The sequence below is a fragment of the Ranitomeya variabilis genome, chromosome 5, assembly GCF_051348905.1.
Source record: "Ranitomeya variabilis isolate aRanVar5 chromosome 5, aRanVar5.hap1, whole genome shotgun sequence".
NCBI classification, from domain to species: domain Eukaryota; kingdom Metazoa; phylum Chordata; class Amphibia; order Anura; family Dendrobatidae; genus Ranitomeya; species Ranitomeya variabilis.
In genome coordinates, this window is record NC_135236.1 from 70,217,855 (window position 1) to 70,237,843 (window position 19,989).

General features: G+C 43.4%; 1 protein-coding gene across 8 annotated transcripts in view; it reads left to right on the plus strand.

Annotated features, from left to right (window-relative positions):
- Window positions 1-19,989, plus strand: part of SORBS3 (sorbin and SH3 domain containing 3) — a 66,770-nt gene that overhangs the window by 45,950 nt on the left and 831 nt on the right. For 4 of the 8 annotated variants that reach the window (XM_077262161.1, XM_077262165.1, XM_077262162.1 and 1 more), the window contains exons 8-14: window positions 246-279; window positions 4,423-4,484; window positions 6,428-6,486; window positions 7,814-7,928; window positions 9,986-10,090; window positions 18,451-18,624; window positions 19,544-19,629. In XM_077262161.1, the coding sequence (XP_077118276.1) occupies window positions 246-279; window positions 4,423-4,484; window positions 6,428-6,486; window positions 7,814-7,928; window positions 9,986-10,090; window positions 18,451-18,624; window positions 19,544-19,629 (635 nt within the window). The remainder of the gene's footprint in view (window positions 1-245; window positions 280-4,422; window positions 4,485-6,427; window positions 6,487-7,813; window positions 7,929-9,985; window positions 10,091-18,450; window positions 18,625-19,543; window positions 19,630-19,989) is intronic. The other 4 variants (XM_077262163.1, XM_077262164.1, XM_077262168.1 and 1 more) reach the window with 3 other exon arrangements.

Consider the following 19,989-nt stretch of genomic DNA (forward strand, 5'->3'; position numbering starts at 1 on the left):
TAACTTCCACTGGGGTATTTGGAAATCACAGTCGTTATACGACAATCCATTTTAATAGTACTGCAATGATCTTCCGTATATGTACCCATAGTGGTAGCGGTAAGGCACACTGCCACCATATTGGCGACACATAATTCTTGCACAGTTCCCCCTCTCCTTTGTGTGCCCTTGTCTGGAATGTATAAATCTCTCCATACAATAATGTCTTCACTCTGATCTCACTCAGTCTTTGTGTCTCATTGCAGGAAGTAATATTACGGCGATATTCACACCGAGCAGGTGAGACGGGAAAATGGGTAAAGAATCTGTGGGTAAAACAATATTTATCTTTTCAATCCAGGATTTACACAATGAATGCGCTTTATTATAACAGGAATGTAACAGATCCACAGTGCAATGTGAGAAAATGGCCAGATATAGTGACCACCATAGTGTGCGGGCGAAATGCCGTCCACCTCCACCCTTCAATTATACACAACACATTTTGTATAGGCAAGCTTAAAGGGAACCTTGAAAGCAAAAAAAAAACAAAATGGTATCCACCCTCAACCATAGAAGTAACCTACAGGTAAATACCAGATGAAATATATGTGGATTTCTAATTGGAATTGCGGCTACAGAGAGAAAGTGAAGTTATATTCTCCCTGCAGCCGCTTGCTTCCAGTAATTCGGGGAGGTAAAATTGCCCAACTTTAATGTATAGGGGGTCGTATAGGATTTTGAGGTGGCATTCCGTAGCAAGAAAGTGTAACTACAGATTAAAGGAGTTGCAGAGTCTCTGACTGCAGACTTGTGAATCCTCATAGCGTGCACAGTGCGGGTTGTGAGGATTTTCCGGGTGCGTGACTGCAAGTATGCAATTTGCACAGATGCAGCCACGTGCTGACTAGGTGGACGTGGCCTCACTCAATGGAAGCGTCAAAATGGGGCCGGACATATGCAAAACGACACCGGAGAATCCTCACAGTGCGCACAATGCACACTGTGAGGATTCACAAGCCTGCAATCACATAGAGTGACTGCAGACTTGTACCCTAAGGCCAGACAATCTCTTTATTGCTACTTAAAAAAAATAAAATAAAGTTATATTTTAAAGTTCTGGATTTTTGCATCCATTGCTTTGGGCAGCTAAATGAAAATGAATTGATATATTCCCCTATTGTTCTGAATAATAAATTAGCATTAATTCTGATGCCCCTAGTGGCTACGTGAGGAATGGGACTATATATGCAGCTGTTACATTTTAGCTAAATCTTGGGAAATTACACTAATTCCAGTAGACAATCCCTTTATCTGGTTTAATGTTCAGAATAGTTTAACAGTATCTCCTGTGTTAGAGAAAAGTGGCTGCTTTCGTCCAGAAACAGCGCCACACCTGTCTGTAGGCTAAGCATGGTATTGCTGTTTGGTTTTTTTTAGAAGAAAGCTGCAATTTTGTTATAGTTCTGGACACTCCCTTTAAGAAAATGCAGATACAATAAATCAGCAATAGCATATATCATCTAGTATAGTATGGAGTGAAAGGTGATAATATCGTGTTTTAACATTCTCAAAAATTGCCTCAAAAATTGTGCAGGATTTTGGATGATCCACTAAGGGCTTGTTTCCACTTGCGAGAAATACGTCCGTGTCTCGCATGTGGAAACCAAGCTCTGGCGCCGGCACTTGGGAGCGGAGCGTGCAGCCGCATAGGAACACATGGAGCTGCACAGCTCCGCTCCAAAGTGCCTGCGCCACAGCTTGGTTTCCACATGCGAGATACGGACGTATTTCTCGCAAGTGGAAACAAGCCCTAACACAGAAGATTGATGCGGTTTAATAATCTTGTAATTTTTGCAGCGGTCAGTGAGGATATTGATCCCCATAACATGCGCTACCGTCAGATCCCACGATGACTATTACAAGTCACAGATAAAAGATGGCATGAAAATGAGAAATGGTTAGGATAACAAGCCAGCGTATGCTATAAAGTTTTGATCGGTGGAGGTCTGATGCTGGATCTCTCACCAATGTCTTAAACAATGGAATACCCTTTTAATATGAATCTGTGGACATAAAATTGAGTGCTATGTTAGCGGTAGCATCACAGGAGGATCTAAGGGGTAACGTTTCTTCTTGTGGAGAGAGACAAGCCAGGCCTCGCATGTCAGTGTAAGGCTACTTTCACACTAGCGTCGTGCACTGCACGTCGCTATGCGTCGTTTTGGAGAAAAAACGCATCCTGCAAAAGTGCTTGCAGGATGCGTTTTTTCTCCATTGACTTGCATTAGCGACGCATTGCCACATGTCGCAACGTCGTGCGACGGTTGCGTCGTGTTGCGTGGGACCGTCGCCACCAAAAAACGTTGCTTGTAACGTTTTTTGGTGCGTCGTTCCCATCTTTTCCGACCGCGCATGCGCGGCCAGAACTCCGCCCCCGCCTCCCCGCACCTCACAATGGGGCAGCGGATGCGTTGAAAAACAGCATCCGCTGCCCCCATTGTGCGGTGCATTCACTGCTAGCGTCGGTACGTCGCAACAACACAATTCGTCGTGCGTCGTCCGACGCTAGTGTGAAAGTAGCCTAAGGAGACTTAGACACCTAGCATGCTGCTCTGAGAAATTAATATGCAAATTGCCTCTTCAAAGAGGAAGAGGACTAGAACGCTAGTGCCACCTATTGGAAGTAGCAATCCTAAAAGTCAATATCTATAAGTCTCCTCACTTTGACATGCCAGGCCTGGCATATCACTCACCTCAAGGAGAAACCTTACCCCTTAGATCCCAGTCCGGAGCCTCTCACCTAGATAAATCAGATCTCATACTTTGCACTGATGAGGGACAATACGCCGAAACACTGTGTCTGCAAATTGGGATATCGATTTGGCTTTTATCCTAAGTCATAGACCGGGGTCACACTTGCGAGTTCAATGCGCGAGTCTCTCGCATCAATACCTGGCACTTGGGACCGGAGCGTGCGGCTGCATGTATTTCTATGCAACCGCACGCTCCAGTCCCGAGCGCCGGTGGCAGTGCCGGGTATTGATGTGAGAGACTCGCGTGAGTTTCTCACATTAAACTCGCAAGTGTGACCCCAGCCATAGTGCAAGGCTCGTTAACCCCTTACTGCCATCAGACGTACTATTACGCCGATGGCAGTATCCCCCGCTTTGATATGGGCTCCGGCGGTGAGCCCACCTCAAAGTCGGGACATGTCAGCTGTTTTGAACAGCTGACATGTATCTGCAATAGCCGCGGGTGGAATCGCGATCAAACTCTGACAGCGGCATTTAACAAGCGCTTCCGGCCATCGGGCCGGAAATGTGCACATCGGTGACCTACGTCACATGATCGCGGGTCACCGGTGTGTTGGCATGACAACCAGAGGTCTCCTTGAGACCTCTATGGCTGTTGATGCCGAATTGCTGTTATGCCACCCTGTGGTCGGCGCTCATGGCAAGCCTGCAATTCAGCTACATAGGAGCGATCTGAGCTTCGCTCCTATGTAGCAGAGCCAATCAAGTTGTTGCAGCTTCTAATCTCCCATGGAGGCTATTGAAGCATGGCAAAAGTACAAAAAAAAATGTGTTTAAAAATATGAAAAAAATTAAAAAAATATAAAAGTTCAAATCACCCTTCTTTCGCCCCATTCAAAATAATACAATAAAAATAAAATCAAACCTACATGTATTTGGTATCGCCGAGTTCAGAATCGCCCGATCTATCAATAAAAGAAAACATTAACCTGATCGCTAAACAGCGTAGCGAGAAAAAAAAATTAAAACGCCAAAATTATGTTTTTTGGTTGCTGTGACATTGCATTTAAATGCAATAACGGGCGATCAAAAAAACATATCTGCACCAAAATGGTAACATAAAAACGTCAGCTCGTCACACAAAAAATAAGCCCTCACCTGACCCCAGATCACGAAAAATGGAGACGCTACGGGTATCGGAAAATGATGCAATTTTTTTTTTTTTTTTTAGCAAACTTTGCAATTTTTTTTCACCAGTTAGATAAAAGAGAACCTAGACATGTTTGGTGTCTATGAACTCGTAATGACCTGGAGAATCATAATGGCAGGTTAGTTTTAGCATTTAGCGAACCTAGCAAAAAAGCCAAACAATAAACAATTTCACCGCACTTGGAATTTTTTTCCTGTTTTCTGTTACACATCATGGTAAAACCAATGATATCGTTCAAAAGTGCAACTCGTCCTGCAAAAAATAAGCCCTCACATGGCCATAGTGACGGAAAAATAAAAAAGTTATGGCTCTGGGAAGGAGGGGAGTGAAAAGCGAAAACGCAAAACCGAAAAAGCTCCGGGGGTTAAGGGGTTAAAGAGTAAATATTGACTTTTAGGATCACTGCTTCCAGTAAGTGGCTCTAGAGTTGAAGAGACACGTTTGCATGGTTTTATAGTAATCACACCTTGTGTCCAGCAGGTGGCAGTCCTGAGCCAAAAGCAAACAAATCTAGTAGACGGACTACTGAGGAGCCGCAGGTGAGTGCTCCAGACGTGTTAGTAGGTATCAGTGTTTTACCAAGTTTTTTTATCATGATTATTTTAAATTGTAGCCAAAAAAAGGCAAAAAATAAATAAAAATAAAAATAATGTACAAAGCCGGAATGCGTGAATAAGTAGAGACAAGTTTGCCATTGGCGTTATTGGCATAGAACTCACTGCAATATCGTTAAGACATTTTTAATGACGACCTCAGATTCTGAAGTCACTTTTTTCTTTTTACTTGCATTGCGACAATAACAAAACCTTTAGTCCTTGATTCCTAAGGCCACGTGTACACGCTGCGGATTACTCTGCGGAATTACCACGGATTTACCGTGTTTTTTTTGCGGATTTTGTGCGTATTCCACCTGCGGTTTTACACCTGCGGATCCGCAGCAAAATCCGCAACGTGTGCACATAGCCTCAGGCTGGGGTGTCGTAGCCAAGCTTAATGAGAGAAGTGCCAGAGTAAGATGAGGCGACTCCTTAAGATGCGTACCTGCCGAGCGCCACCAGGGGGCAGTGGGCACTTGTACTTTACACCATTTGTCGGGTGGGCGTGCTGATATCTCAACCTGTCTGAACTCTTGGCGTAAAAATGCAGAAAGACGCAAAATTTTAACTCAACATCGATTTGGGCAAAACAATTTTGACATTTCAGGCAGTTTTGCTCCAAAAATTTGGTGAACGTTGCTTGATGAATTGGGCTTTTAATTGTAAAGGTGAATGAAGCAATTCCACAGATCTGTAAGGGAAAGTCACGCACAGGCTGCAGAATCATCCCCACTGTAGAAAGTCACACACAGGCTGCAGAATCATCCCCACTGTGGAAAGTCACGCACAGGCTGCAGAATCATCTCCACTGTGGAAAGTCACGCACAGGCTGCAGAATCATCCCCACTGTGGAAAGTCTCGCACACGCTGCAGAATCATCCCCACTGTGGAAAGTCACGCACAGGCTGCAGAATCATCTCCACTGTAGAAAGTCACACACAGGCCGCAGAATCATCCCCACTGTGGAAAGTCACACACAGGCTGCAGAATCATCCCCACTGTGGAAAGTCTCGCACAGGCTGCAGAATCATCCCCACTGTGGAAAGTCACGCACAGACTGCAGAATCATCCCCACTGTGGAAAGTCACACACAGGCTGCAAAATCATCCCACTGTGGAAAGCCACACACAGGCTGCAGAATCATCCCCACTGTGGAAAGTCACGCACAGACTGCAGAATCATCCCCACTGTGGAAAGTCACGCACAGGCTGCAAAATCATCCCCACTGTGGAAAGTCACACACAGGCTGCAGAATCATCCCCACTGTGGAAAGTCACACACAGGCTGCAGAATCATCCCCACTGTGGAAAGTCACACACAGGCTGCAGAATCATCCCCACTGTGGAAAGTCACGCACAGGCTGCAGAATCATCCCCACTGTGGAAAGTCACACACAGGCTGCAGAATCATCCCCACTGTGGAAAGTCACGCACAGGCTGCAGAATCATCCCCACTGTGGAAAGTCATGCACAGGCTGCAGAATCATCCCCACTGTGGAAAGCCATGCACAGGCTGCAGAATCATCACCACTGCGGAAAGCCACACACAGGCTGCAGAATCATCCCCACTGTGGAAACCAGCGCACAGGCTGCAGAATCATCCCCACTGTGGAAAGCCACACACAGGCTGCAGAATCATCCCCACTGTGGAAAGTCACACACAGGCTGCAGAATCATCCCCACTGTGGAAAGTCATGCACAGACTGCAGAATCATCCCCACTGTGGAAAGTCACACACAGGCTGCAAAATCATCCCCACTGTAGAAAGTCACACACAGGCTGCAGAATCATCCCCACTGTGGAAAGTCTCGCACAGGCTGCAGAATCATCCCTAATCACGCACTGGTTTTCTAGTTCACCAATATGTTTTCTCCTTTATACTTTCAGGATCTATCCCCAATTTCGAAAGCTGTGGTAAAGTTTGACTTTGTGGCCGAGTCAGAAAAGTGAGTGAGTATGAATTTATTTCTATTTATTTGTTTTCGCAAAACTATTCTCTTGTGAAATGTACAGATGGTAACTATGAACATGTTATGTCAGGCTTTTATACCTTTGCAGGTCACTTTATATACTTTTCTTTTAATGTTTGGTAATCACGACTTTTTCTTAATCAGGCACCTAATGTGTGTCGGTACTGGGTTGGTACAGAGGGGGTCCTCTTTTGGAGAACTTCTCATCTACATATTTATACAGAGAAAAGCTGGAGACATTTTCCTACATTTTAGGGGGCTGACTATTACTGGGCATCCCCTTTTGCATGCTCTGTGTGTTTGCCTCCCTGTATGGACTTTGCTCAACTGCCCATAGCAAACCTGTGACATTGTTTATGCCAGGTGAGCGCTGCAGCCCATCAGTGGTCAGTGATGGTCTGCAGCCTTCACAATTCCATCCACTATCAGTGGGGTTGATGGAGATACTGTAGGTGGGCACACGGCTTGGTTATCTCAGTTAGTCCCATAGACTTTAAATGGAGTGGTAATATGCCTGTGTGACCACTCCTCCATTCAGTTTGAGTTTCTGACCTCCGGAGTAGTGATCGGTTTATATCCCAGCAATGGTGGCCTCAGCGATCGTACATATATCACCTATCCTGTACAGCTAAATTACTAAAACAAATAATGGTCTAAGGGTGAACGTTTCTCCTTGCGGAGAGGGCCACGCCAGTGTAAGGAGACTTATAGGCCGCGCAATGCTCCTCTGGGAATTTTAATATCCAAATAACGTCCTCTTTCTTCTGAAGAGACTATCTGTGGTGCCACTTATTGGATGTAGCAAACCTAAAATTCAATAATGCAAAAGTTCCTCCTTAGACCTACAGTCAGAAACCTGTCACCTAGACAAATCAGATCTCCCGCTTTGCACTGAAGAGGGGCAACACCCCAAAACACGTGTCTGCAAATGGAGTTTGTGGTTTGGCTTCTTCTCCTAACTCATGTGGCAAGGTTCGATAAAGGGTAGATATTGACTTTTACGATTGCTACATCCAATCGGTGGCACCAGAAATAAAGTCCTCCTACTGAAGAGGCTATTTGCATAATTAAAACAGCCCAAACCCTTATCCTAGAACTAGTGGGGTTTCAGTTTTGGAGTCTACCTAGACCCAGATCAACTTTCCAGAGAAGGTGACCTAAGATGAATGGGTCTTCTTAAAAGTGGACAATCCCTTTAAGGAAGTAAAATAGAGTGAATATCAAGCTCCACTCTGGATTATTATCTTCCAAGCCTATGAAATGTGGCAAAATACAGATTATATTCTATTCATTTATTCCGTAGAGAGATTTCCTTGCAGCGTGGGACCACGGTCAATATCCTGAAGAAAATAGATGAGCACTGGCTGCTGGGAGAACAAGATGGAAGGAGAGGCATTTTCCCGGAGAGCTACGTTAGGGTCAGTACTTACCTACATGTGTATGTACATTGCTAATATCGATGTCATGCAGAAAATAACAACTGCCTGTACAATGTGCCTGCTGATTATTTGCCTGCGATCATTTCTTTAGTGATCCAGTTATAGTGATGTGATCCCAACTAATAATCACTGAATAAATCATAACGATCATCTCCCAACACCGATGCTTTGTCACTGATCAACTATAATGACTGTTATCTGGGATCAACAGATTATGTCTGATCAACTTATAATGATCATTGCCACAATCAACTGATCATGTCTGACCCAATGGTTAATTATTACCCATAATTAAGATGATGGTCCCTATTACTAAGTCATAATCAATAATTAATTCTAATCATTGTGACCGACTGATAATGAATGATCACCTTCTATTAGTCAATGAGAATAACTGACAATAACTGAACTAATGTAAATAATCATCAGAATTTAATACAAAAGCGTCATGTGACCAACCGCCAATAACTAGCCAACTGATGATGATCCTGCAATCTTCAGAGGAACCTGTCATGTTGGAAATGGTGAGATCTGCAGACAGGATGTTATAGAGCAGGAGGAGCTGATCAGACTGATGGACATTTATGTGGGAAAAGTTTCCATAAAACTTGGATTTTAATAATTGAAATCCCTGGTGACTGTGTGCTTATGAGTCCAGTGGGCGGTCCTATGCATTGTCTGTTATCTGTCAGTCACTAGTAGGACCGCCCACTGGACTCAATAACTGTATACAATGATTTCAATGAATAAAGTACCTATAAACCTATGCATCATTCTGCTCAGCTTCCTCTCTCAGATCAGACAGGTTGTACAATGTGACGGGTTCCCTTTACTTATCAACTCATAATGTCTATTACCCATTTCCAAATAATAATGACTGATCTGTTCATTACCATCACGTCCTCTCGTCAGCACATAATCACTACTCAGCCGGCGCTCATCACATACTGTGAGCAGCTCATGATCGTCTCAGTATCAACTCGTGGTGTCTGATCAACTCCTTATAGCCATGTCTTCTGATCAACTTGTGATGCCTGATTAACTCCTCATGATCGTGTCTTCTGATCAACTTGTGATGCCTGATTTACTCCTTACAATCATGTTTTCTGATCAACTTGTGATGCCTGATTAGTGCGTTACGATCTTGTCTTCTGATCAACTTGTGATGCCTGATTTACTTGTTACAATCTTGTCTTCTGATCAACTTGTGATGCCTGATTAACTCCTCATGATCATGTCTTCTGATCAACTTGTGATGCCTGATTTACTCCTTACAATCATGTTTTCTGATCAACTTGTGATGCCTGATTTACTCCTTACAATCATGTTTTCTGATCAACTTGTGATGCCTGATTAACGCTTTACGATCTTGTCTTCTGATCAACTTGTGATGCCTGATTAGTGCGTTACGATCTTGTCTTCTGATCAACTTGTGATGCCTGATTTAGTCGTTACAATCTTGTCTTCTGATCAACTTGTGATGCCTGATTATCTCCTCATGATCGTGTCTTCTGATGAACTACTGATGCCTGATTTACTGCTTACAATCATGTCTTCTGATCAACTAGTGATGCCTGATTAACGCCTTACGATCTTGTCTTTTGATCAACTACTGATGCCTGATTTACTACTTAGTCATATCCTCTGATCAACTTGTGATGCCTGATTAACTCCTTATGATCATGTGCTCTGATGAACATCTGATGCCTGATTAACTCGTCATGATCGTATCTTCTGATCAACTACTGATGCCTGATTTACTACTCACAATCATGTCTTCTAATCAACTTGTGATGCTTGATTAACTCCTTACGATCATGTCTTCTGATCAACTAGTATAGCCTGATTAACTCCTTGCGATCATGTCATCTGATCAACTTGTGATGCCTGATTAATTCATACAGATCTTCTTCGATCGTGAGCTAATTATTTTATATTAATTATGACTTTAGTTAAACACATAATGCAACAGTCTTATCCGACCAATCTTGTTCGATCGTCCTAATATATTACTCATTATTTCTTTGCCCCTCCAGGTTCTAACCCCCGGTGAGCCGGAACCACTGGACACACCGCAGCTCTCAGGAATTGCCCTTTATGATTTCAAGGCGGATTCTGAAAGAGAGTTACCTCTCCGTAAAGTAAGGGACGGCCTCTGTGTTTTTAGAATTCCTCTACCTCTCATTCCTACCTGTGCAAACAAACAAAGGAAACCATGGCAGCCAGAATGTAATTATAAGCCACGTCCATCATAGACCGATTGTGCTCCTTTTATGTGCTGACATTTTCTTCTTTTACATCTAGAATATTTGGATGATTTTAATAGTCTTTTTACAAAAGAGCGCGGAAATACTTTGTCTTTATTAGTTATCAACATGGAATGATGGAGAATTCCACATCATTATTGTTGGATACCTCCCCACCATGGGGCAGGGTGGGCACCCGGGGATGACAGGCCACCTCCTCTTCTACTGATTCCGTTACGTGGCACCATACCTGATACTGCTATGGGACTGATGTGGCTGTGAAAGACTTGTCTGCTAATATTCCCCCAAAAAAACAAATCTGAAGCCTATTTTCATAACACTCTGCCACTCCCCTTTTATTCCTCTTGGAAATGTAGGAATACATTGAAATCTGGAAATTGTCGTTCCCCTTGTCTATTGTGTTCCTATAAAGCAGGAGGATCTGATTGCATTAATATATATTTTTCTGGGAAAGGTTTCCATAAAACTTGAAATCTCTAGTGATTTTATGCTTATGAGTCCGATGGGCGGTCCTATTCATTGATCGCTGCCAGTAGGACCGCCTACTGGACTCTTATGTGTACAGTGATTTCAATGCATAAAGTGCGCTCCTCCTAGACTCAGGCTGGAAAGGATGACACCCTGTTTACAAGGGGATCGATAATGTTCAATGGTTAATTTATTTCTTAATTTGTGGGAGCGATAACAAAACTATAGATTGTGTCCTTTCCTCTAAGATCTCCAAGATGCTCCAGAAGAAAATGATGGTCATATCGTCAATGTATAGGGTCTTCTTTGCCCCCATTTCAGCTGTTTGATAAATATGCCCCAAACTTTGAAAGCTGCCACACGTGAATCAATCTGACCCATTGTATATCACATTAATGATGAAAACTGATATTCTCCAGTCCTTGAGCCATATGCAGGTCCTCCAGATCTTCTGGCATAATGCTGGTATTACCCGCCTCACTGATGACTAACAGCGCTGGCTTTCCTGAGCTTTCTCTGCTCGCAGTGCACACTATATGCAAGCCAGTGCTGTCAATCACCAGTAAGGGAGGCGGGGCTTAGAACGATGTACTGGTGCTTTGGCCACACCCAGGGTGCACAAGACCCTAATTATCATATTTGATTAAACTTCAGTTTCTGCAGCTATTATATCACTAAAGGTGCGATCTGTATAGACTATATCCCCTAGAAGTCTGTGGGCTTCGTTACTACTATCAGTTTGGGCTGACATTCCCCCTCTAAGGGCTTTTCTGTAATGACATTCCTGACATTAGTGCTCAGGGGCGGATACAGCACATGTGTGACCCGTCCAGCTGCCTTACAAGAACAATGGGGCAGATTTACTAATCCGGGCTAATATTTCATCAGTGTAAACTCAGACCAGACCGTTTTAAAATGGCTAAAATGTAGAACAGCAGCTCACACTGGATGACAAATTTCGGGAATCTTTACACATTTTTTGTCTAACCATACGTCACCTTTTGGTTGTTTTACTCGGTGATAATTTATATCAAAATTTGGGCCTAATTCTGGCACAAAAAATGTCTAAAACAATAAATGTAGTGCAAGACCTTTACACAACTTCTTGATGCAAAAAGGGCAGAGATCTTCTGCTTCTGAATTCCCCATATACATGGGTGCTTTCCATTGGGGACAGAGGAAAAAGCCTCTGCCATATATACTCTGGCAGTGACTTATCTCAACTGAAAACAAAAGTATCTGACGTCAAAATTCCAATATGTCCGATGCTGGATGCTCGATACGGCTGAGTGATATGTGTTTTCCATTGGGGAGAGAGGAAAAAGCCGCTGCCAGATATACTCTGACAGTGACTTATATCCCCTAAAAACAAAAATTTGAGACGTCAAAATTCCAACATGTCTGACGCTGGATGCTCGATTCGGCTGAGCGGTTGTGTTTTCCATTGGGGAGAGAGGAAAAAGCTGCTGCCAGATATGCTCTGGCAGTGACTTACCGTATCTCCTCTGACAATAAGTGTCTGATGTCAAAATTGCAACTTGTTCGATGCTGGGTGCTCGGCTCAGCTGAGCGGTCATGTGTTTTTCATTGGTGAGAGAGGAGAAAGCCGCTGCCAGATATACTCTGGCAGTGGCTTATCTCCCCAAAAGACAAAAGTATCTGACATCAAAATTCCAACATGTCCAATACTCCCCTTCCGTGACAGCATCTGTTGTGGAAGAGTCATGGGGTGCCATACACTTTAGATGGTTGGCCAGTCCCGCAGAAATCGGTGGGTTCGGCCAACTTTCATCTAATGGGGGGCCTCTGGATCTTTTCATGGATCTAATGAATTTAATGGCTGAGAATTACTATGAGAGAATTTGACCCAGAGAGGGCAATGGGCATATATATATATATATATATATATATATATATATATATATATATATATATATATTCTTGCACGAAGGCCCGTGGGCAATGCCTAGTACCAGGGGCAGATGTATATAGGTCTCGCATGACCCCATGATACCACGTGCAGCCTCTCTGTGTGACATATTTATGTGCTTATTACTGAGAAATAGCCGGTTAGAAACTCATCTCATGATGCTGGCGTGAAATTGACAGAAGTGCTGTTGCCATAGGCGTGTAAACATGAATTATTCATCGGTTTCATCACTAAGGGGGATGACAGTGAAAACATGACACGTCAACTGAACCTTACGGAAACATTCCTGGGCCCGGGGTGGGACAGAGGACAATGGGACGGAAAGATGCCGGCCGTTATAAAAGCTACAAGTACAGAGGTGGTGATGTAAAATGACGTACAATGAAGAAACAAGTGACATAGTACATTTCTCTCATATCACAAATATGCCAGTAATTTCTGTTTCCGCTCAGCTTTCCCAGTCTGATGAATAGCAAACCTGTCCTTATAGCCACAAATATAGAAGTAAGAGAAAACTCATGGAATAATTCATAGTAAGCAGATACTGGGAAAGCTGTGTGACAATCCTTGTGTGAGCTATAATGCCATATTGGTTGTCTCTTATCTATAGCCAGCCCCTGAATGTTCAAACTGTCCATATATCCAATAATATATCAGTAGATGATGTAAGTATTCATAATAAGGCAGACTTATTATTCTAAAAGCTTGGGAAAGATGGGTGACAAACCTTACTGGAACGGTATTGATAATCATATTGGTTGTCCTCCATCTTTACAATTCACCTGAATGGTAAATCTGCCTGTACATCCACCAATAAAGAAGTAGAGGATGTATAAATTCACAATTCGGGAGATTTATTATGCGAGAAACTGGGAAAGCTGGGTGACACTGTGAAAGCTAGTTGACACTGTAAAGGCTGGGCGACACTGAAAGCTGGATGATACCATGAAGGTTGGGTGACATTATGAAAGCGGAATCAGACTGTGAAGGCTGGGTGACACTGTGAAAGCTGGGTGACACTGTGAAAGCTGGATGACACTGTGAAAGCTGGATGACACTGTGAAAGCTGGATGACACTGTGAAAGCTGGATCAGAATGTGAAAGCTGGGTGACCCTGTGAAAGCTGGATCCATACTGTGAAAGCTGGGTGACACTGAAAGCTGGGCGACACTGTGAAAGCTGAATCAGACTGTGAAGGCTGGGTGATACTGTGAAAGCTAGGTGACACTGTGAAAGCTGGATGATACTGAAAGCTGGTTGACCCTGTAAAAGCTGGATGATACTGTGAACACTGGGTAACACTGTGAAAGCTGGGTGACAATGTGAAAGCTGGGTCACACTGTGAAAGCTGGGTGACACTGACTGTGAAAGCTGGGTGACACAAGGAAAGCTAGTTGACACAATGAAAGCTAGGTGACCCTGTGAAAGCTGGATGATACTGTGAATGCTGGGTGACACTGAAAGCTATGTGACACTGTGAAAGCTGGGTGACACTTTGAAAGCTGGGTGACACTGTTAAAGCTGGGTGACAATCCTTGTGGGAGCCATAATGGTTTCTCCCATTTGTCCCAGTAGCATTAATGTTACATCTTTTAATATAGCCGACAATATATAGCTGGAACATATAAATATTGATAATTAGGTATATATACTAGAGACTGATAAAGATGGAGGCCAACGCTTATTGGAACTATAATGGAGGCCATATTGGTTGTCCCCATCTTTCAGTTTCCTAACTAGCGAATCTGCCTGTAGATTTATGATTCTAAACACTGGGCAACCTTTGTGGGAACTGTTTCCATATTTTGGTTGTCCTCCTTCTCTTCCAGACTCATGAATAGCGGATCTGTCCATATATCCGGACATACTTAAGTAGAGGATGTGCAGTAATAAGGCAGATTTGCTGACATAATAACTTGGAAAGCTGGGTGACATTCCTTACAGGAGCTAAAATGTTCTCCATATTGATTGTCTTCCATGTTTTCTACATTCCTGATTGACAAGTATCGCTCATTATTTATTAGAAGACCCCATGTTCTCGTATCACGGCATTACACGACATGTAGATTGTCACCCAGCTTTCCCAGCATCTGACATACCTGAGAAGATCTGGATACAATGTTACCTGCGTACAGAGAGTTGTATGTGTCTGCATACGTCTTGTCAGCCCATCCCTGCTCTGTGACATGAGGACGTCCTTGAGGAATTCCAGTCCGGATACTTTGTGCTATTAGACAAGCAGTGAAATTCGGGGATGACGTCCGCTACCTGTATAACTTCTTACAAGGCGGCTCGTTCCTTGTATGTGACTCATTTTGACAAACAGATCAGAGTTTTATTCTATTTAATACCACGATATTCAGGATATTTACTTGTAGCTATTTTAGGAGGAGGTTGCCTTTGGAAGTCTTGGACTGTGTGCCCACTAGTAAAATGCAGAAATGATAGCGCCTTATCACCTGCCATTGGAGCGGACTATGCACTTTGCTGTCCGACACCCAACACCACCGCCATCACCTGTCAGCAGGTCCCGTGGAAAAGTACAGCGCCATACACTGTGTAGTGGCCATTCTTGGTACTGCAACTCGCTTCCCATTGAAGTGAATGTGATCTGGGCTGCAGTACCTAATAATGACCACTACACGGTGTATGGAAATGTGTCGTCCTGACTATATATTGTGTACACCTGGGACCTGCTTACAGCTGATCACTAGCGGTGCCACTTCCTAGAAATTCATCACTTTTTCTACAGGAAAGATATATATCTTGGTACCGTGTTAGCCAGTGGATAGAAAAATATTTAGAATTGAGAGTCCTCAGTGGTTGATACAGTTAGCCATTAAAAGGTATCAACCACTGAGGACCCTCAATTCTAAATATTTCACTTTTTCCAAGAATGGTTAATCAATGTAAAAGCCCTGGATAACTCCTTTAAAGCGGTTCTTCAGGACTTTAAGACATAAGACAGGCCTTCAATGTTTAATCGGTAAGAATAATACTTTCAAAACCCTGACAACCAGCACAGTGATGGGATGGCGGTGTCGGAGTATTCAGCTGCAGGCTTATTCTGTGGAGGCACTGTGTAAGAGTATATGGTTAACAGCTGCACTCACGAGAGATATTTCAAGGTATACAGTTTTATTCTTCTGCACAATAGTTCACCACTTTGGTAAATATAACAATATACTGAAGTAAAGGCAAAAAAAATTATTTCAAGAGGTTTCCTTAACGTTTCGACCCTAGCCCGGGTCGTTCTCAAATTCGCTAAAAGTAAAAACAACAATAATCAGTGTATTATATAAAACAGAGGTGACAATAATTATAATAGTGAAACATACGCATCATATATAAATAACAGTCCCTGTAACTTTCAAACCAGTAAGAAATGGAACAAGGTAACGTCCCACAGGTTAACATTATAAGCGAGAAGAGATATTCATGATAAAAGGCCTTTAAACCATTAAAAGAGATATATTGAGCCATTCACACGAATATGGAGAAAGGTGTATACAGATCTGACATGTAAAACAAATAGAAGATACTGGCCAAGTATAAGCAGAGATTGCGATGGCGTTCGGATGATTGATGCTTGAGCTGACAGCCATCTTGGCCATCTGTCCTATACACAGGAGCGCTCGGTCGGCCTATGGCCCCTTTCACACATCAGTTTTTTGCTATCAGTCGCAATCCGTCGAATTTTGAAAAAGACGGATCCAGCGACTTATGCCGCTGGATCTGTTTTTTTTTCTCATAGACTTGTATTAGCGACGGATTGCGACGTTTCATCTGGATCCGTCGAAAATTGTTGGTCCGGCAGCCGGAGATGACGGACAAAGTAAAGTTTTTTGTCTCCATCAAAAAAACAGACAGTAACGGATCCGGCGCCGTCCGTCGTTTGCTAGAATGGAATCCAATGGGCACCGGATCCGTCAAATGATAGAATCCGGTGACAGATTCCTTTTTTTAACTGAGCGTGCTCCGTTTTTTTCGGATCCAATTAGCTGGATCAGCTAGTCGGATCCGGTGAAAAAACGGATCAGTCGCATCAGTTTTTCACATTCTGCGACAGATCTGTCGAGTCAGCGGATTGTGACTGACGGCAAAAAACTGGTGTGTGAAAGGGCCTAAGACTTGTGTGTAATCTATGAGAAATGTGCTGAAAGACATATCGGCCGGTGGCTCATCACTGGGAGAACAATGTGATCAGCAGTCCGAAATCAGACATCTTTGATGACCATCACTTGGCCGCTGCCCCCATACCATTACCGTCAGCCGAACACGTCAATATCGGCGGGTGCGGCCTACATTAGCCCTCCTTTATCTGTTCTGTAGACAGACCTGGATGGGACCACCCTTGTGTGGGGCGGATTTACGTAAACCCTGCTCACATTCAGCCCAAAATGTTCAAGATTATATCCAACAAACTGAGGAAATGTCGGCAAATTGGGGACCGTTGTCCATGAGGTCAGAACACCCGATTACCATAAACTCAGGAGAACAGTCTCAGGCCTAGCAGTGAGATATTAAAAGAGAGTTTTCCCGTTTTTTAAAATAGAAAAATAAGGTTTTTTTTCCTCCTGTGTAATCCTACCTAATCTTCAGCGTGACTAATACAAGCAGCAGTAGAGGAAAGGCACGTTGTAGGTTTTATTACCTCTCTGTGCACTGGGCTTATGATATAATACTGGGATCTATGCTGTTTTGTGAGTTTCGCTCTCAGTTTCTGTCTGGGGTGGGGAGTGCCTCTGCTATAGGGGACAGCGGCGAAACGCTGAGGCGAGATCTATGGGAAAGATATTTGTTATCTCACGTGAAACTTCTGTGTTTACCGAGTCTCATCACAATCTGAACATTGCCCCTATGATCACCTCACATGTACCAGGCCGTCCCATCGACGTGATAATGGTCTCACTCCAAAAATACAGCAGGATTTACCTGAACCCTACACTCCCTGTAAAGCTTTTTTATATGAAGCATCCTATACCAGAGAATTAGGATGTTCTGGACCTAGCGGGTCACAAGTTGCAGCGGCCGGCCCCACGGGGCTAGTTATGGCCTGCCGTGATCGGGAATGTTCTGGATGAATGCATGGGATAACCCTTTTTGAGAGTAACATGAACTAGTGACGATCCCCGGTAGGTGTCAGATTGTTACAGAATATGGCCACCTTTTTGTTATAACCAACATTTTACAGCATACATATAGAAATAAAGGCCAAATAATGGTAAAGTTACAGCATGTATTATAGCCGAGAGCTGCATTAACTATTTGTAGTCCTCAGAGCTGAAATCTCCCCATTATTCCTTGATGGCTCAATGTCTACATAGAGTTTGCTGTAATGATCAGCCTTCTGAAAATCTAACTGCACGGAAATCATAGGAAAACGTCCCTCTGCTAGACCTTGACTGCAAGCTTGTTGACTGATTCCACTAACAATCAGCAAAATGAATGCGTAATTGTCGTTCTTCTATAAATTAATAGCACACGTGAAACTTTGTAATATATCTTATCAGAGAAATCTGCTTCTTTCTCAGCATGGGTTGATCATTCAGTGTCAAAATTCTCAACTCACACAGGTAAAATCTGACCTCAGTGAAGACAGGCCTTCCCATTACTAAGATCGGAGATGGTGGTTAGTGCTTATAAAGTTCTATGGAGAACTGTCAGTTTGGTTTCAGGAGCACTTGCAGCAAATGTCGGCCTTTCTAACATTTTTAGGTTTTTATTTTGTTCTTTCCATGTATTTATATGTGCGTTTTGTCACTGTTAATATAACTGTGTATATAGATATGTCGTCTGTGTCAGCCGGTGTGTCATGGTGCTGTCTCTGCCTCAGGGCCAGCGTGTTCTTATTAATCGAAGGGTTGGTGGCAATTGGTTTGAAGGGCGAGTTGAAGGCTCCAGGCGACTTGGCCTCTTTCCTGCAAGTTATGTGCAGGTCAAAGATGCGCAGGCAAGGAAGGCGGACACCCTACCAAAGCGGGCAGCTGAAACTAACTCTGTAGAGCAGGTCAGTACTAACATTTGTTCCTGGCATTTCAGGTGATGGAAGAGGACACTGCACAGTCAATTAATGAAACATTCAGTTTTCCTTGCAGGTTCATGTTTTTCATGATCTATAATCACTTTCATGACCCTAAGTGGTCAACGCCCTGAGACTACAATCTACAAAATCTGGTGCTCTGTGCCCTGAAGACAGGACATGAGTGTATTCAGGGGACAGGACATGTAGAGTAGTGAGTCCACGTGTCCTGTCTCCTGACTACACGCTTCGTACCTTGTCTCCTGCATCTGCTCTACCCCCTGTCTCTGCTCTACCTGCTCTGTCCCGTCTCTCCTCTACATGCTCTGCTTCCTGACTATGCTCTGCATGATGTGTCCTCTGCGCTACATGTTTCATCTCCTGACTGTGTTTTACATGTTCTACCTCTTTGTCTCCTTACTATTCTCTATATGATGTGTTCCTTTATTTTTCTCTAAAAGCTCTGTCCTGTCTCTGCTTGATATGGTCTGTCCCCTTACTCTGCTGTACATGCTCTGTTCCGTCTCCGCTCTACATGCTCTGTCCCCTTACCCTGCTCTACATGCTTTGTCCCCTTACTTTGCTCTACAATCTCTGTTCTGTCTCTATTTTATATGCTCTGTCCCCTTACTCTGCTCCACATACTCTGTCTCCTGACTCTCCACATTCAGGGTTATGACTTTACTATCATTAACACGGAGTTGTCTCCTTCAAACCTTGTTCTTTGACCTTTATGTTCCATTTTTAACTTCTGCTCTCTTATCACCCCACACCTTGGTTCGCTACAAGCATTGGTCACTCACACTTTATGATCTGATAAGTGACAGTCCTCCATGTTTTATTGCCTCTCTACTTCCTTTCTGTAATTGTTTTCAGTCCAAGTCCTTTATATTCCCTTTATTTGCAGGTGTCTAGTGTTCTAACTCTCAAAGAAAGACCATGTACAGTGAAGGCCCCTGCATCCAGCCGCCTTCAGGAGCTGCGCGGGACCTTGTAAGTTCTGCATGGAATTGGGTTATGAAGTGTGGATGGAACGGTCACCTTATGATGTAAAAAGCATTGGCAGATTACATCTAGAGCAAGGTTGTGTTTTATTAATGATTCTTCCTGTGTGTACGGTGAATGATATCTCCTCATCAGTTTCTATAAAGCCTCCCATACACATTAGACTAATGTCGACAGGTTCGGCCAATAGTCTAATGAGTGTGGGAGCCCAGGACAATTTATTGTTGGGGGAAAGGGTCAATCTGGTGTGTCCAATTTTGGACTGCCGATGATAATGTCTTCTGGAGATAAGCCACCATCAGACATGTCTGTCAGCTGCTCTTATGTATGTTAGGGCCGACAGTTATA